We start from the raw sequence: 13,344 nt of genomic DNA on the forward strand, positions 1-13,344 counted from the left end.
AGGACCAACCAATAATTAAACCAAATGCCAAACAGTGACTAAAATAAAAGATTTACAAATGTCATGGCCAAATTCGAACATCAACAAAAATACACAACACTCTAAATCAGTGACTAAAATGAAATAATAATAAATATTGTGACCAAAGTCAAATATTAACAGGAACAACATAACATACAATATCATGACTAAATCATAAATACTGAAACATAAGTGCTCAAAATAAAATAAGGTAAAATTTTATTAATTGACTGAAAATGAAATTAAAAATGCAGGAGGACCTAAAGTGGGATTTACCCACGCGCAAATATGCTAACTGTTCCCCTCGAAACTACGTCGTTTTGTGGGGGCTATATAAGCATGAAATCAAGCTTCCAATTCCCACTCCCCTCATTTGCCACTCGTTTCAGAAAACCAGAAGAGAAACTCTCTCAACTTCCCCTCATCGGGGAAGAAAGGGATAGCCACCGTCGGCGGAGCTCAAGCTGGTTTACAGCGGTCGAAGAGAGACAACCAAATCAAAAAGCTTCCTCTCCTCACCCTCGACTCGAAACCCGTCCCCGTTCAACCTAAAAACTACCCCAGTCTCTTAAATCTACAGATTTATCTTTTGAAACACCCAGAAACCAGCGACCTTTGGACTCCAACCCCTCGTACCAAGGTAAGAATCTCAATTTTTTCTTTGGTATTTTTCTTTCTTTGGCTAGAATCGTTCTCTTTGGTTTTCTTTTCTTTTCGTTTTTTGAATCTATTTGTTTTTTTTCGAATCTTTTCTTTTCTCTCTGTCTCCTCTGATATTTTTTTTTTTCATTTTCCCTTCTCTCTCTTTTTTCTTCTCCTTTCTTTCTTTTTATCATTCCCTTTGCATATTGATATCACTAGGTAAATCCCTCGGGATTTTGGTCTGATTTATTTTGATTTGTTTATATGACTGATGGGCTGATGGATGTCACTGTGTTGGTGCAGGTGGGAACAGTTGGCGGTAGCATCAGAACTGACGGCGGCGACATCATCATCATATCTCTAGGGTTAGGGTTTTAGAAACCCTAGGGGCTAAGTCGGATCTAGATTGTGGTGGGCTGCTGAGCCGGGTCTGGGTTTGTTATTTGTAAACGGGTCGGGCTATAGCTGGGTTTTAGGTCAGTTGTTTGGGTCTTGGGTAGGTTAACTGGTGTTGGGCTTGTGTTTTTGGGTCTGTTGAGTGTAGTTGGGCTCCATTTGAGCCTACACAAAATGTAAATGTAATAATAATAATAATTATTATTATATTATTATTATAATTATAATATTTTTTAGATCTAAAAAAAACGGATGTCTACATACACCTTCGTGAGTGCGTTTCATCCTCTCTTTTTACTGAGATTTTTGGCAATAATCTATTTCTTGAAGGAAGTCGTGGGGTTGTAATAATATAATATGATAAGACCTATACCCTTCCATCAGATTATAAGTATTTATTCATTTTCCGAAAATACAATGATTTTCCAGCCCCAGTAATTGTCACGTTTCTGATTTGGCCGTCATGTGAACCCACAGTTTTCAAAAATATATATTGAGAAGAAAATTTCTTAATTTACCAATTTCAGACCACTTTATTAATAGACACTAAGTTCAATCTTAATAAGGTAGGGTTTGTATTTACACAACAAATAATAAGACCAACGCTATCAAATTTTGTAATATTTTACTATGGTCTTATAATGATATTTGTTTTGTTTCATTCTCGATAAATTCATGCATATTTTATAAATAATATTATTTAAATTCACTTTTTAAATATATATTTTTTATTATCCATGCCACTCGTTAACTTCAAATGCTATTGAACTTAAAGCGTGTAGAAAAAATCATGATAATCGTTCCTAATTGTATAATAAAAAGTTATTTTGTCTCTTCATCGGCTTTATAACATTCTGAAAATCTTTACCGAATGAGTTCAAAAAAGCATCAGTGGAATCCATTAAACCTAATATAAGATTCTACGAGACAATATTGGCCACAACTTGTAATAATAATTAACGCAACTTTACACGTTAATTAAAAAGAACTTGCGTCTTGTTAATTAACGTGAACGTGAATGGCCTTTGGTGCTATATAAGGACTCACATTGGGAAACTTAATTGGGTCTAAAAGATCATAGTGCCTCAGCAAAGTGAAAGTTGAAAAATAATAAATAAATTGCTAGTTAATCTTCTTCTTCTTCTTCTTTTGATAAAGCAAGCTGTAATTTAAAGATAACAATTACTAATTATACACGTTCTATAATTTGAATTTTAAATTTATTCAATATTAAATAAGGGGCTATTTGTTTTCCTCTTAATAGAATCATTCAGCTCGTTTGTTTCGCACCTCTGAATAATTCAGTGCTGATTGATTCAACAAAACAGTGCTGAATGATTCAACACAGAAGTACATTCTGAATGATTCAGAGTCATTATTAAATAACATGTTACATTCAGAACTAATTCATACAGAGCCTCTGAATCAAACAGCATTTGAATCATTCAGTATTTGAATCATTCAACGCTTAATCATTCTGAAGTAAACAAACAACCCTAAATGTTTTAATTATATTCATTAAATAACTAGACATCAATTTTCCTTTTTCTCATTAGCTGAAGTGGCAAGCAAGGCAAAGGCGTTGTGTGCGAGTTATGCTGCTGTGAAAGGGTATAATTTCAATCATCGCAACCACACTCCAATAATTAGGAAGAGAAACTGATAATAATTGCTTAAAATATTATTTAATTATGTGTAATATTGTTTAAATATTTAATTAATATAATATAATAATATAATAGTATAATAATTAATTATTTAAATGAAAATTTTAATTAAATTATTAACATAAAAAAACTCGTTATTTTAAGAATAATTTTATTCAGAATAACAAAAATTAAAAAATAACGAAAAATTATTTAGAATCCTACTAAAAAATTCCTAATGTTAATAATATTTTTTCAACGCGTAAAATTGGGAATGAATCAAACATGAAATAATTTTTTTTTAAATTATTATCTTTAAACACGAACTAACTTACCTCTATAACTAAAAGAATCGTTATTGTTATTAGAGGTCACGGTTCGAACACTAACGATTATAGTAGAGTGATTAAACGTTCATTATCAAATTATTAAAAATATTTAAAACAAATTTTATTTTATAATCAACTTAACTTAATAAAAAAATCATTATCTTTAATAATAATATTTCTATACGAACCAAACCTCCTTGAATATTTTCTTTTAATTCCACATTGATGGGCCAACACGTGGGGTTAACGGGATATATGGAATCTGGGTTTTCATTCTTTTATGCTTTTGCTCTCTCACTGCCCAAGTCGGGAACTTTTGGAAAGACCTCTTTCAAAACCAGAAATCTGAATTTCGACAAAAAAAAGTTATTGTTATTTTAAATAATATAAAAATATTTATATCAACGTAAAATGAAATAATTTCTTTTTATTATTTTTATTATCACTAGCTGAGAAATTAAAATATATTTTGATATTTTAAAATTATAAAACTCAAAACTCTACAATTATTTAGATATAAATATATTATGTAAAAATCTATTAATAATATGGGTTGAACAGCGTTAATAAATGATGATATATGCCTTTCTTATTATTCAGCCAGAAAATAAGAAAAGAAATGACACATTTTAATCATTTCCGACATATTATTAAAAATACTCTGAAATAAATTAATTTGTATTAACAATTATTTCCGACAATTTTTAAAATTATTAAATACGTAAATAATTGCAATTAATCAGCTAAATCTCTCTCCTGTCTTCTAACACAGTTTATAAAGCCTCTCACCTCAGAAACTCAAGAGAACAGAAAATACAAAGAAAATCTCGCAAGCCGGTCCATTTTCCATGGAAGTAAACGGTGACCCTCCGCCGTTGTGGCCACAGCTGCCTACCTCCGCTTCTCGCCGACGGCCACCGTCTCCTATTTTCAGCCTCCCGGTCCTAATCATTCTCTTACCCATTCTCGCATTGCTTCTCTTGTTCATGGTAGTCCCTCCTTTCCTCTCCGTCACCGCTCAGATTCTTAGACCCCTCGGCATCAGAAAAAGCTGGGACTCGCTCAACGTTTTTCTGGTCTTGTTTGCTATTATTTGCGGCGTTTTGGCGCGAAGAAACGACGAGGAGGAGTCAAACAACGGCAACGGCATTAGAAATTATAGTATTAGTGATAATAGTAAGGAAAGCGGCCGTCATGTTTATGTTTCTCAACAATGGTTTGAGCATTCAGAAAGGAAGACATACGATGGTGGTGCTCCGATTAACATGAGACCGTCTCCGGCAAGCGATGTTAGGAGGTTAAAGAGAAGCAGTAGCTCGTACCCAGATCTGCGACAGGATTCTTTATGGGAGAATAATGAAGATCGGTTTCGGTTCTTTGATGATTTTGAAATAAACAAAATATCGATCTTCAACGAGTTCTGATGATCAAGTTCACGAGCTTCGTAGGAGTTGGAGGAGTGGATTTGAAGAATCAGAAGCCAAGGTTATTCCTGTTGATACCTTTGTGCTTCGTTCTTCTCTTTCATCACCTCCGTCGAAGTCTCCACCACCTCCACCGCCGCCTCCACCTCCAGCTTCCCATCATAAACCGAAGCGAAGCTATCAGGCAGTTGGGCAGAACAATCATAAGGTGATGAATCAGAACGATCGTGTTGATTTCAGTGAAATTAAATCTCCATCAGTAACACCGCCACCGCCTCCCCCGCCACCTCCCCGACGACCACCATCGCCGCTAGTTCAAGTGGGAAATAGATCAGAGCAGAAGTATGGGAAACTGGAACGTAGAAGAAGTACTGCAACCAAAGAAATAAAGATGGTTTTTGCTTCGTTACGGAAGAGAAAGAGGAAACACAAGTCACAAGACCATGATCATCAGCAAGATTGTCCTTTGCATTCTCCAACTGAGCCACAGCCTTATTATTCTACCAGCATACAACCAACATCGCTGGCACCTCCTCCACCGCCTCCGCCTCCACCACCACCGACTTTCCTTCAAAAATACAATCTTTTCAGAAAGGCCAGCAAAAGCAAAAAAATCCATTCTATTCCTACGCCCCCGCCTCCACCGCCAACAGCAGCATTTTCGTTTTCAAAACGATCATCTAAGCAAAACATTCAGATCCCACAAGCACCACCGCCCGCACCACCATCACCTACTTTCTATACAAATAGATTATCCAAGCAAAACAGTCAGATCCCGCCACCTGAACCTTCGAGGAAACGAACTACGGCTAACAACGGCAAACCCCCGTTGCCTACAAAAGCAAATAATATTAGTTATTATGATGAGAACGTGAACAGCGGCGGACAGTCACCGTTAATTCCGACGCCTCCACCTCCACCACCATTTAAGATGCCAAATTTCAAGTTGGTGATTCGTGGGGATTTTGTTAAGATACGAAGCAGTCCTAGCTCGCGGTGTAGCTCTCCTGACTTGGAAGAAATAAGCAAAGATGAAACAGAAACAGCCAGCATGACTGAGGGTGACGATGGGGTTGGAGTTGCAGGCGTCCCGGTGTGTTGTCCCAGTCCCGATGTTAACGCTAAAGCTGAGACCTTCATTGCCAGACTCCGGGACGGATGGAAATTGGAGAAGATAAACTCCATTAAAGAGAAGCAAAGGATGTAAGCGGAGATCCAACAAAGACAAAGTTGAACAAGTTCTGATCACAATTCACAATTTACTGGTTGAATTTGGTTTCTCCTTTTAAACAAGATTAAAAAACATATTACAACAGATGCATATATATATATATATATATATTTCAATTACCAGTGTCACTAGGAATGGAAAGACAGCTTCATGGGAGTTAATTTTTAGTTCACTGTCATGAAGATCCTATCCTTAAGTTTTGAGTTTTTACAGTTTCTGATGATTTGAATATTATTATCCTGGATGCCACTCTGACTGTGTTTTTTTTTTTTTGGCCTGTCGAAGCTCAAGGCGGAGGAGTTTTAGTTTCTTTTGGTGTCATGCTAGAATGTTTAGGAATCAATTAATTGATCTGTATTGAGATTAACGGAGTTGCTGATTGTATGTTTTTTGTTTTTATTTCCTTGTAATATTAAAAATGGGCGAGACTACTGTTCGATGTTGTGAATATAAGTTCCTCCAAAGCTAGTTCTAGTACCGTGTGTATAATAAACTATAGCATTTTTATTAGTACATCTTAATTATGTGCTCCGAATTTATAGGTTTGAAGACAAAGGAGAAACTGTTGAATTAAATTCAGAGACTTTATTGGTCATCGGAATTAAAGATGAAGCTGGGCTAAGGCTACACATAAATGGCTGTAAATGTTGGGTATATTTATTGAGGACTTGAATTTAAAGTGACGATAGACAGAAGATCATATATAACAAAGGTTTCTTTTTTGGGTGCCATTGCTTCAAATCAAACGAAAACTTTAGCACATTGCTTTCAACTTGCCGTTTCTTATAATAATGCATTTGGTGTTAATTAATTAATTAACAAATTGTTTCTGATACAAATATCTATTAATTTTGGTTTCATTACTCCCACGAGTTTAATAAAATTACTTCACTTAAAAGAGACATGATCTATTTGGATATTACATAGAAAAGTGATAAATTTGTTGAATTCAGCAGCAAAAGGCATGTCACGGGCCATACCATGATTGACACTTTGAAATTGATGGAAGGTCTCACGCAACCTACCACTTTTCTCCTGTATTTTTATTTTTCTAATCTCTATGCTTCTTTTTCCATAAATCATGACTTCCTATCCAATGAATACCCAAGAATCAATTGATCACATCGATACACCAATCCATGAAATTTGGACCACCAGTTCAGGTCATTAAGGGATTTTAAGATGGCAGTGGCATTTCGACCTGGTGCAGGGGTCACAGATCACTGACAAAAGCTCATTGCACCTCGAATATGCAACCATTGCTTCAAGAGTCAGCATCTGAGATCTAAAACTTCCATGGATATTTACCTCCAAGTATCTTCCCATTGATATGCCTCGAGAACATAGAAATCTTTAAGATGCAATATGAAAACTTTCTACGTGTTGAGAAAAGAACAGTAAAAGCACAAACAACTGCATGACCAAGACCACAAGCACAACTAGTTCCAAACTTGATAAACAAATTTATTGAGACTAGAAGAAATACTTGAAATACTTGAAATCCTTAACTCCACTTACATACATACTTCATGGCATGAATGCAGAGTGATGCTATCTTCATAGGCATATTCTGGAGGCAAAATCAATCTATCTAACTCGCAGATCTGATTGCCCAAAGCCACATATAGAAACCTTTTATTGAACAATTTAATAAAGCAATTATAATCCTGATCTACATTGGGAAAAAAACATTATGCTTCTGATTCAAAGAAGTTTAGATTACTAATGTGGCTGACAGATGATTTGTAAACTAGGTACGGCAATCTAGATCGAAACTTCTTAAAACACGAAGAAACCCAAGCATAAATCTCGGAGTATAATCTCCTAAACTTCAAAATGCAGCACCTAGAGCTTTGGAGCTTTATCTCCCAAATACTTCATCTGCACATCCATAACAGAACCGAAATCTGCCTTCACTTGCATGGGCGGATTAGCAAACCTGCAAGCCATATCTGGAATATTCTTCGAGTGATAATCGACCTTAGACTGTGTAAATTTCAATCCATGAGCTGTACTAACCACAACAGTCCTGTACCCGGCCCCAATAATCCCACTATTCCTAAGCTTCATTAAAGCAGTCAATGCAACTCCAGTATGAGGGAAAATAAACATCCCTGTAGAATCGGCCTGTGCCATTGCATCCATTAAGTCCTCCTCGGTCGCTTCCTCAACAATCCCATTTGAATTTTTCAGAGCATACACGGCTCTATCTATAGAAACAGGATCACCGATTTGAATAGCCGAGGCAAAAGTAGTATTTGCCTCGACTGCCTTAAACTCACTCCACCCTGATTTAAAATACAAATAAAGTGGATTGGCAATGGCTGCTTGGGCCAAACCAATCTAGGTATCCTATCAACAAGCTCTAGTTCTTGACACATATTGAACCCTTTGTAAAAAGCATAAATATTACCCAAATTACCACCGGGAACAATAACCCAATCGGGAACTTCCCAGTTAAACTGCTGTAAAATCTCAATCGCAGCCGTTTTCTGCCCTTCGAGTCTTAAACTGTTGAGTGAATTGGCAAGGTAAATTGGTAGCTCGGAGGTAACTTCCCGTATTAACTTCATGCAACCATCAAAATCAGTGTCGATACTCAAAACGAAAGCGCCATTTGCAATGGGTTGAACTAGTTAGGCAATGGAAATTTTATTCGCGGGTAGAAAGACAATGGAAGGAATCCCAGCAGCATCGCAATAAGCGGATAAGGCAGCTGATGTGTCACCCGTAGAAGCACAGCCAACTCCGACGACTGGTCGTTTCAGTTTTCGCAGTCGATTAACTTGACTAACCAAAACGGTCATTCCCAGATCCTTGAAACTGCCGGTGTGGCTGATTCCACAGTGTTTAACCCACAAATCGTTCATTCCCAAAAACTGTTTGCCGAACCGTTCCGCCCAAAACAAATTGGAGTTCCCTTCGAAAGCCGAAACGATGTCATCCGGGTCAATCTCGGGTAAAACCCACTCCTTTTTGGACCAAACTCCAGACCCGTACGGCCATGTGGGTTTCCCTACGCGCGAATCGAATAAATCCCTCCAATACGCACCGTCGAACTTCTTCAAAGACTCCATATCGTGTTGAACGTCGAGCAGTCCACCGGAACAGCTCCTGTAAACGATCTCGTCGAGAGAGTAGGACTCAGTGGAGTCGGGTCCAGCGTTGAACGGAACATATTTGGTGGAGAGGGTGTTCTTAGAGGTGGAGCGGTAGCGACGAGCCTCGTCGCAGATGTTCTCATCGGCGTGGCGTCGGTCCTTCTGGGGTGAAGGGGAGTTGTTGTTGGAGGAACTGGTGGCGGAAGAAGAATCGAATGTGGAAGAGGAGGAACATGAGATAACAGTAGGGGAGGGCGATTGAATCCGCGGTGGTTCCGATGATGCAACGACGGGAACTGGATTTGGAGGCGAGAGAAGATTGGAACAACGAACAAGAGTAAGCCATTTTTGCAAATGGAGGCGGTGGGTGGTGACGTGACGTAATACAAGTGATGGGAAATAATGAGCGCAAAATGGAGATGGGTTGTTTTGCTGGGCCCTTAAGGCTGATGCCATAGGTCTCGATACACCTTTCTAGCCGTTCGATTTTGCGCTTGTTAATCTTAATCTATTTCTGATTTTATCTTTTTCTTATCAAAAACAATATTTAAATTCAAATTATATTTATTTATATTATAAAAAGTAAATCTTAAAAATGTTAAACATTTTATATATATTTATATATATATTTTTATCATGGAATGGTTTTAGTTCGCTCTCGATCCACAGACTGGACACATATTAACTCTTGGCTATCCGTGGTGATTTTTCGATATATTACCGTCCATCGTTTTTTTTTTTCGATCAGACACCGTTCAAACTATATTTTTTGATCTAACATCTTTTGTAAAAAGGCGTACCCTGCAACGCGCTTAACGCTGATTTGTGTCATGTAGGGTAAGGCGCGCCTCATGAGGCGCGCCTTATGCTGACATGGGATACACGAGTGTATAGCACGACCCCTGGGGCGCGCCTTAGGCCACGTAGGGTATAGCGCAGGTAGGACCGCGCCTTACCTTTAACACAATTATATTAGGCGCGGACTAGTGACCGCGTTTTAACTTTATTTAATATAATTATGTAAGGCGCGGTGCAGATACCACGTCTTGTAGCTTTTCCAGGTTATAAATACCCTTTTCCCCCGGTAACTCCTCACATCTCCTCTCGATTATAAAAAAATTAATACAACAATCCGACAATCTTTTCATATTTGATTCAGAAGTTCGTGCGATTTTTCGTTATTAGGTAATTTATGATAATTTTTTATTATACTTATTGTTTATTATGATTATTTGAAATAATATTATACTAATTGTTGTCAATTAATTTTTGTGTTTGTAAAATTAGAAAGCGGGAGCATACTTCGAAATAGTTTTGCGGTACATGTAATAATATAAAATTATATTATTTAAATTATTTACGTTTATGTGTAAAAAATTTATTGTGTTGTATTTTCGTTCATATATTATTTATTTAATCAACTTTGTTTCAGTTGTTTCTTTTGCAGATATAATATTGCCGCACTTTTAAACTCAAAGAATGGCGCGACTTTCAGTTATTATTTATTATGATGGTGAAATTCTAGAAGATGAAACCGACGTTGTTTTCGTATCAAATGAATGTGTTAAAATATCATTCAAGAGAAACATAACTCTTGAGGAGCTGATAACGATTATTTCGAGGAAGATTCATGTTGGAAGTAATAGAAGAATGTTGTTGTTGCAGTACAGATTTCCAACATCATTGTAGCCATTAACTTATACAGCGTTCGAACTATCGAACAATGATGATGTTGAAATGATGGCTGATTCTCAAAGTAATTATTTAGACGACGATATTGAGATGTATGCAAAGTTTATTCAAGTACGTGTTGTTTGGGGTCAATCATTAAGGTCCCACACTAGGCTGGCTGAACAAGTTGACATCCCGACGACAGTAATGTGTAATGATTTTAATGCCATAATGGGGAGACACTCATCCGCAACTCCTTACGATATGTACCGAGGTGGGTCGACGAACAATCCGTATGGCAACATTGCATCCAGTTCAAGGGGAAGACATTCATCTGCAAATCCCTTTGACCTTAATATGGAGATTCATCGACGCAACAGTCTGTGTAGTTTCCATTTGACACGATGGCTTCAAGTTCCAGGGGGAGGCATTCGACTGCGAGCTTTTTCGATCTGAATGTCGATATGTCTTCCAGTTCAAGGGGAAGGCGTGCAAGTAGTAGGTTCTTCGACCTAAATGTGGAGAGCATGGATGAACCATCATCTCCACCAGAAGAACCGCTTCGTGAGCCTGGTGCGGATGGTGTTGAGACTGGACTATTCATTCACCCAGAATCACCGCAATTCAACTCCGATGATGATGATGATGTGGATGAAGTTCCAGCAAATGTGGAACAATCTGACCCTCCAGCACACATGTATGAAGCTGATTATGGTGTAATGTATGCGCCAGAATTTGCGGATATGCCTCATCTCGGTGACTATGGATATTACTCATCAATAAATAATGATGAGTTATATTTAGGCATGGAGTTTTCAAGCAAAGAAGAAGCGATGATGGCGATAAAAAATTACAATATCTGTAATTCTCTTCAATCGAGAGTCAACCGCTCCACGACAGAAAAATATGTATGCTACTGTGCCCGACGCAAAAACAGATGCAATTGGATGGTTCGCGTATCGAAGAGGAAGAAGAAAAACAACAGATGGGAACTAACAGTATACAACGGTCCTCACACATGTTGTGCTGGAGGGGTCAACCAAGATCATCCCAACTTGGACTCGGAAGTGATATGCCAAGCCATCATGCTCATGGTAAAAGCAAGCTCTCATATAGTTGTTGCTGTGTTGATTTCAGCTATACAATCGCAATATGGGTACACTGTCTCCTATAAAAAAGCTTGGTTGGCAAAACAAAATGCCATTGTCAAACTTCATGGCGAATGAGATGCATCTTACAACGAACTTCCAGGCTGGTTTAGGTTGGTACAGAGGTTGAATCCTAGGACAATTGTGGACTTCGAAACCTCCTATGCATACTATAATGATCGAGTTCTCCGTGATCGATTCCAATTCTACCGGGTTTTTTGGACTTACCCGTAGTGCGTTAATGCTGTCAAATACTGCAAACCTGTGGTTCAAATCGACGGGACTTTCTTGTATGGAAAAAAGCAAGTTTTATTATTGGCAGTTGTCCAAGATGGCAATCGCAACATTCTTCCAGTTGTTTTTGCTCTAGTCGAAGGAGAAGATACATATTCTTGGGTTTTTTTCCTTCGAAATTTACGTGAACATGTTATCACGAGGGAAAAAATCTGTCATTTCAGATCGCGGAGCTGGGATCAAAGCAGCAATAGAGTCTTTGGGTCCAATGTGGCAACCACCCTTTGTCCAACATAGGTATTGTCTCCGACACATTGCTGCAAACTACCATGGAAGATACAAGAAAAATGATGAGCGTCATTTAATTGTGCGCATGGGTAAGTGAATCTGATGTAGTTTGTTTTCTTTCGATCATTTTGATCTGGTTAGTATGTTATACATTTTTTATCAGGTTACAAACTTTTTCCTTGAACGTTTGAATCAATGCTTCAAGATTTGCGGGCGAAGAACGAGAAGGATATGATTACATCAGCCTCATCGATAAAGAAATGTGGACGAACGCATATGATGGTAGATATCGATATGGACACATGACGACCAACTTGGCAGAGGCAATCAATTCAACTTTAAAGGGTGCACGTCACTTACCTGTAGCGGCTTCAGTAAAGACTATATATTTTCATTTGGGGGCACTTTTTGCGAAGCTCGGGGGACAAACTCAAACCTGGATGCAAGGCGGTCATGTCTATCACCCTAGATTAGTTGCATATCTACAGAAAAAAATTACTGCATCAAATGGGATGTCTGTAGCTTTTCTAGAAGGCATGAAATGTTTCGTGTCACAGAGTTACCGCGACCTCTTCAAGGGATTGAAGCTGTGTCGTTAAGAGTAAATCTCAGGAATAGAACGTGCAACTGCAGGTTTTTTCTAGCTCTGAAATATCCATGCTCTCATATGATAACAGCTTGCTCATATACACGTCAAGACTATAACCATTTTGTGGATCACGTATACCTACTATTTAAAGTTTTTAAGGTATACGAATTTGAGTTCCCCCATAGGTAATGATAAAGACCCTGATGGGGTTCAAGATTAGCTTCGATTGCACCAAATCCGAGTTTATTGAGGGAGCGTGGTCGTCCAAAATCCAATCGAAATCATTACAATATGGATATTCGAGAAAGATCTAGACAAGACAGAAGTTGTGGGCATTGTAGAAACCCAGACACACTAGAAACACATGTCCACTTCTGTTGTCATTAAGTAACAATTGATGAGGAAATGATGTAGTTGTTTATCAATTAATAATTATTGTACTTTAATTTCTATTTACTTCAAGTTAATGTTATTCGATAACCGCTGATGAAGATTAAAAAAACGATACAATTATACGAGATTGGACGTTGGCGTTATATTAATGAATAACTGATATTAACGATATAATAAGTATTAAATGGTAAATAATAACAAATTACAATAACTAATATTAAATGGTAATAA

General features: G+C 37.5%; 1 protein-coding gene and 1 pseudogene across 1 annotated transcript; one reads left to right on the forward strand and one right to left on the reverse strand.

Moving 5' to 3' along the window:
* Positions 1-3,882: 3,882 nt before the first annotated feature.
* On the forward strand, positions 3,883-5,665 carry LOC120179774 (formin-like protein 5). The gene is made up of 2 exons (XM_039185271.1): positions 3,883-4,400; positions 4,483-5,665. The coding sequence occupies exons 1-2, from the start codon at positions 3,883-3,885 to the stop codon at positions 5,663-5,665; spliced, it is 1,701 nt and encodes a 566-aa protein (XP_039041202.1).
* Positions 5,666-7,478: 1,813 nt separating this feature from the next.
* LOC120179769 lies at positions 7,479-9,136 on the reverse strand (annotated as a pseudogene).
* Positions 9,137-13,344: the final 4,208 nt, after the last annotated feature.

The sequence above is a fragment of the Hibiscus syriacus genome, unplaced genomic scaffold, assembly GCF_006381635.1.
Source record: "Hibiscus syriacus cultivar Baekdansim isolate YM2019G1 unplaced genomic scaffold, ASM638163v2 tig00112452_pilon, whole genome shotgun sequence".
Lineage (NCBI taxonomy): Eukaryota > Viridiplantae > Streptophyta > Magnoliopsida > Malvales > Malvaceae > Hibiscus > Hibiscus syriacus.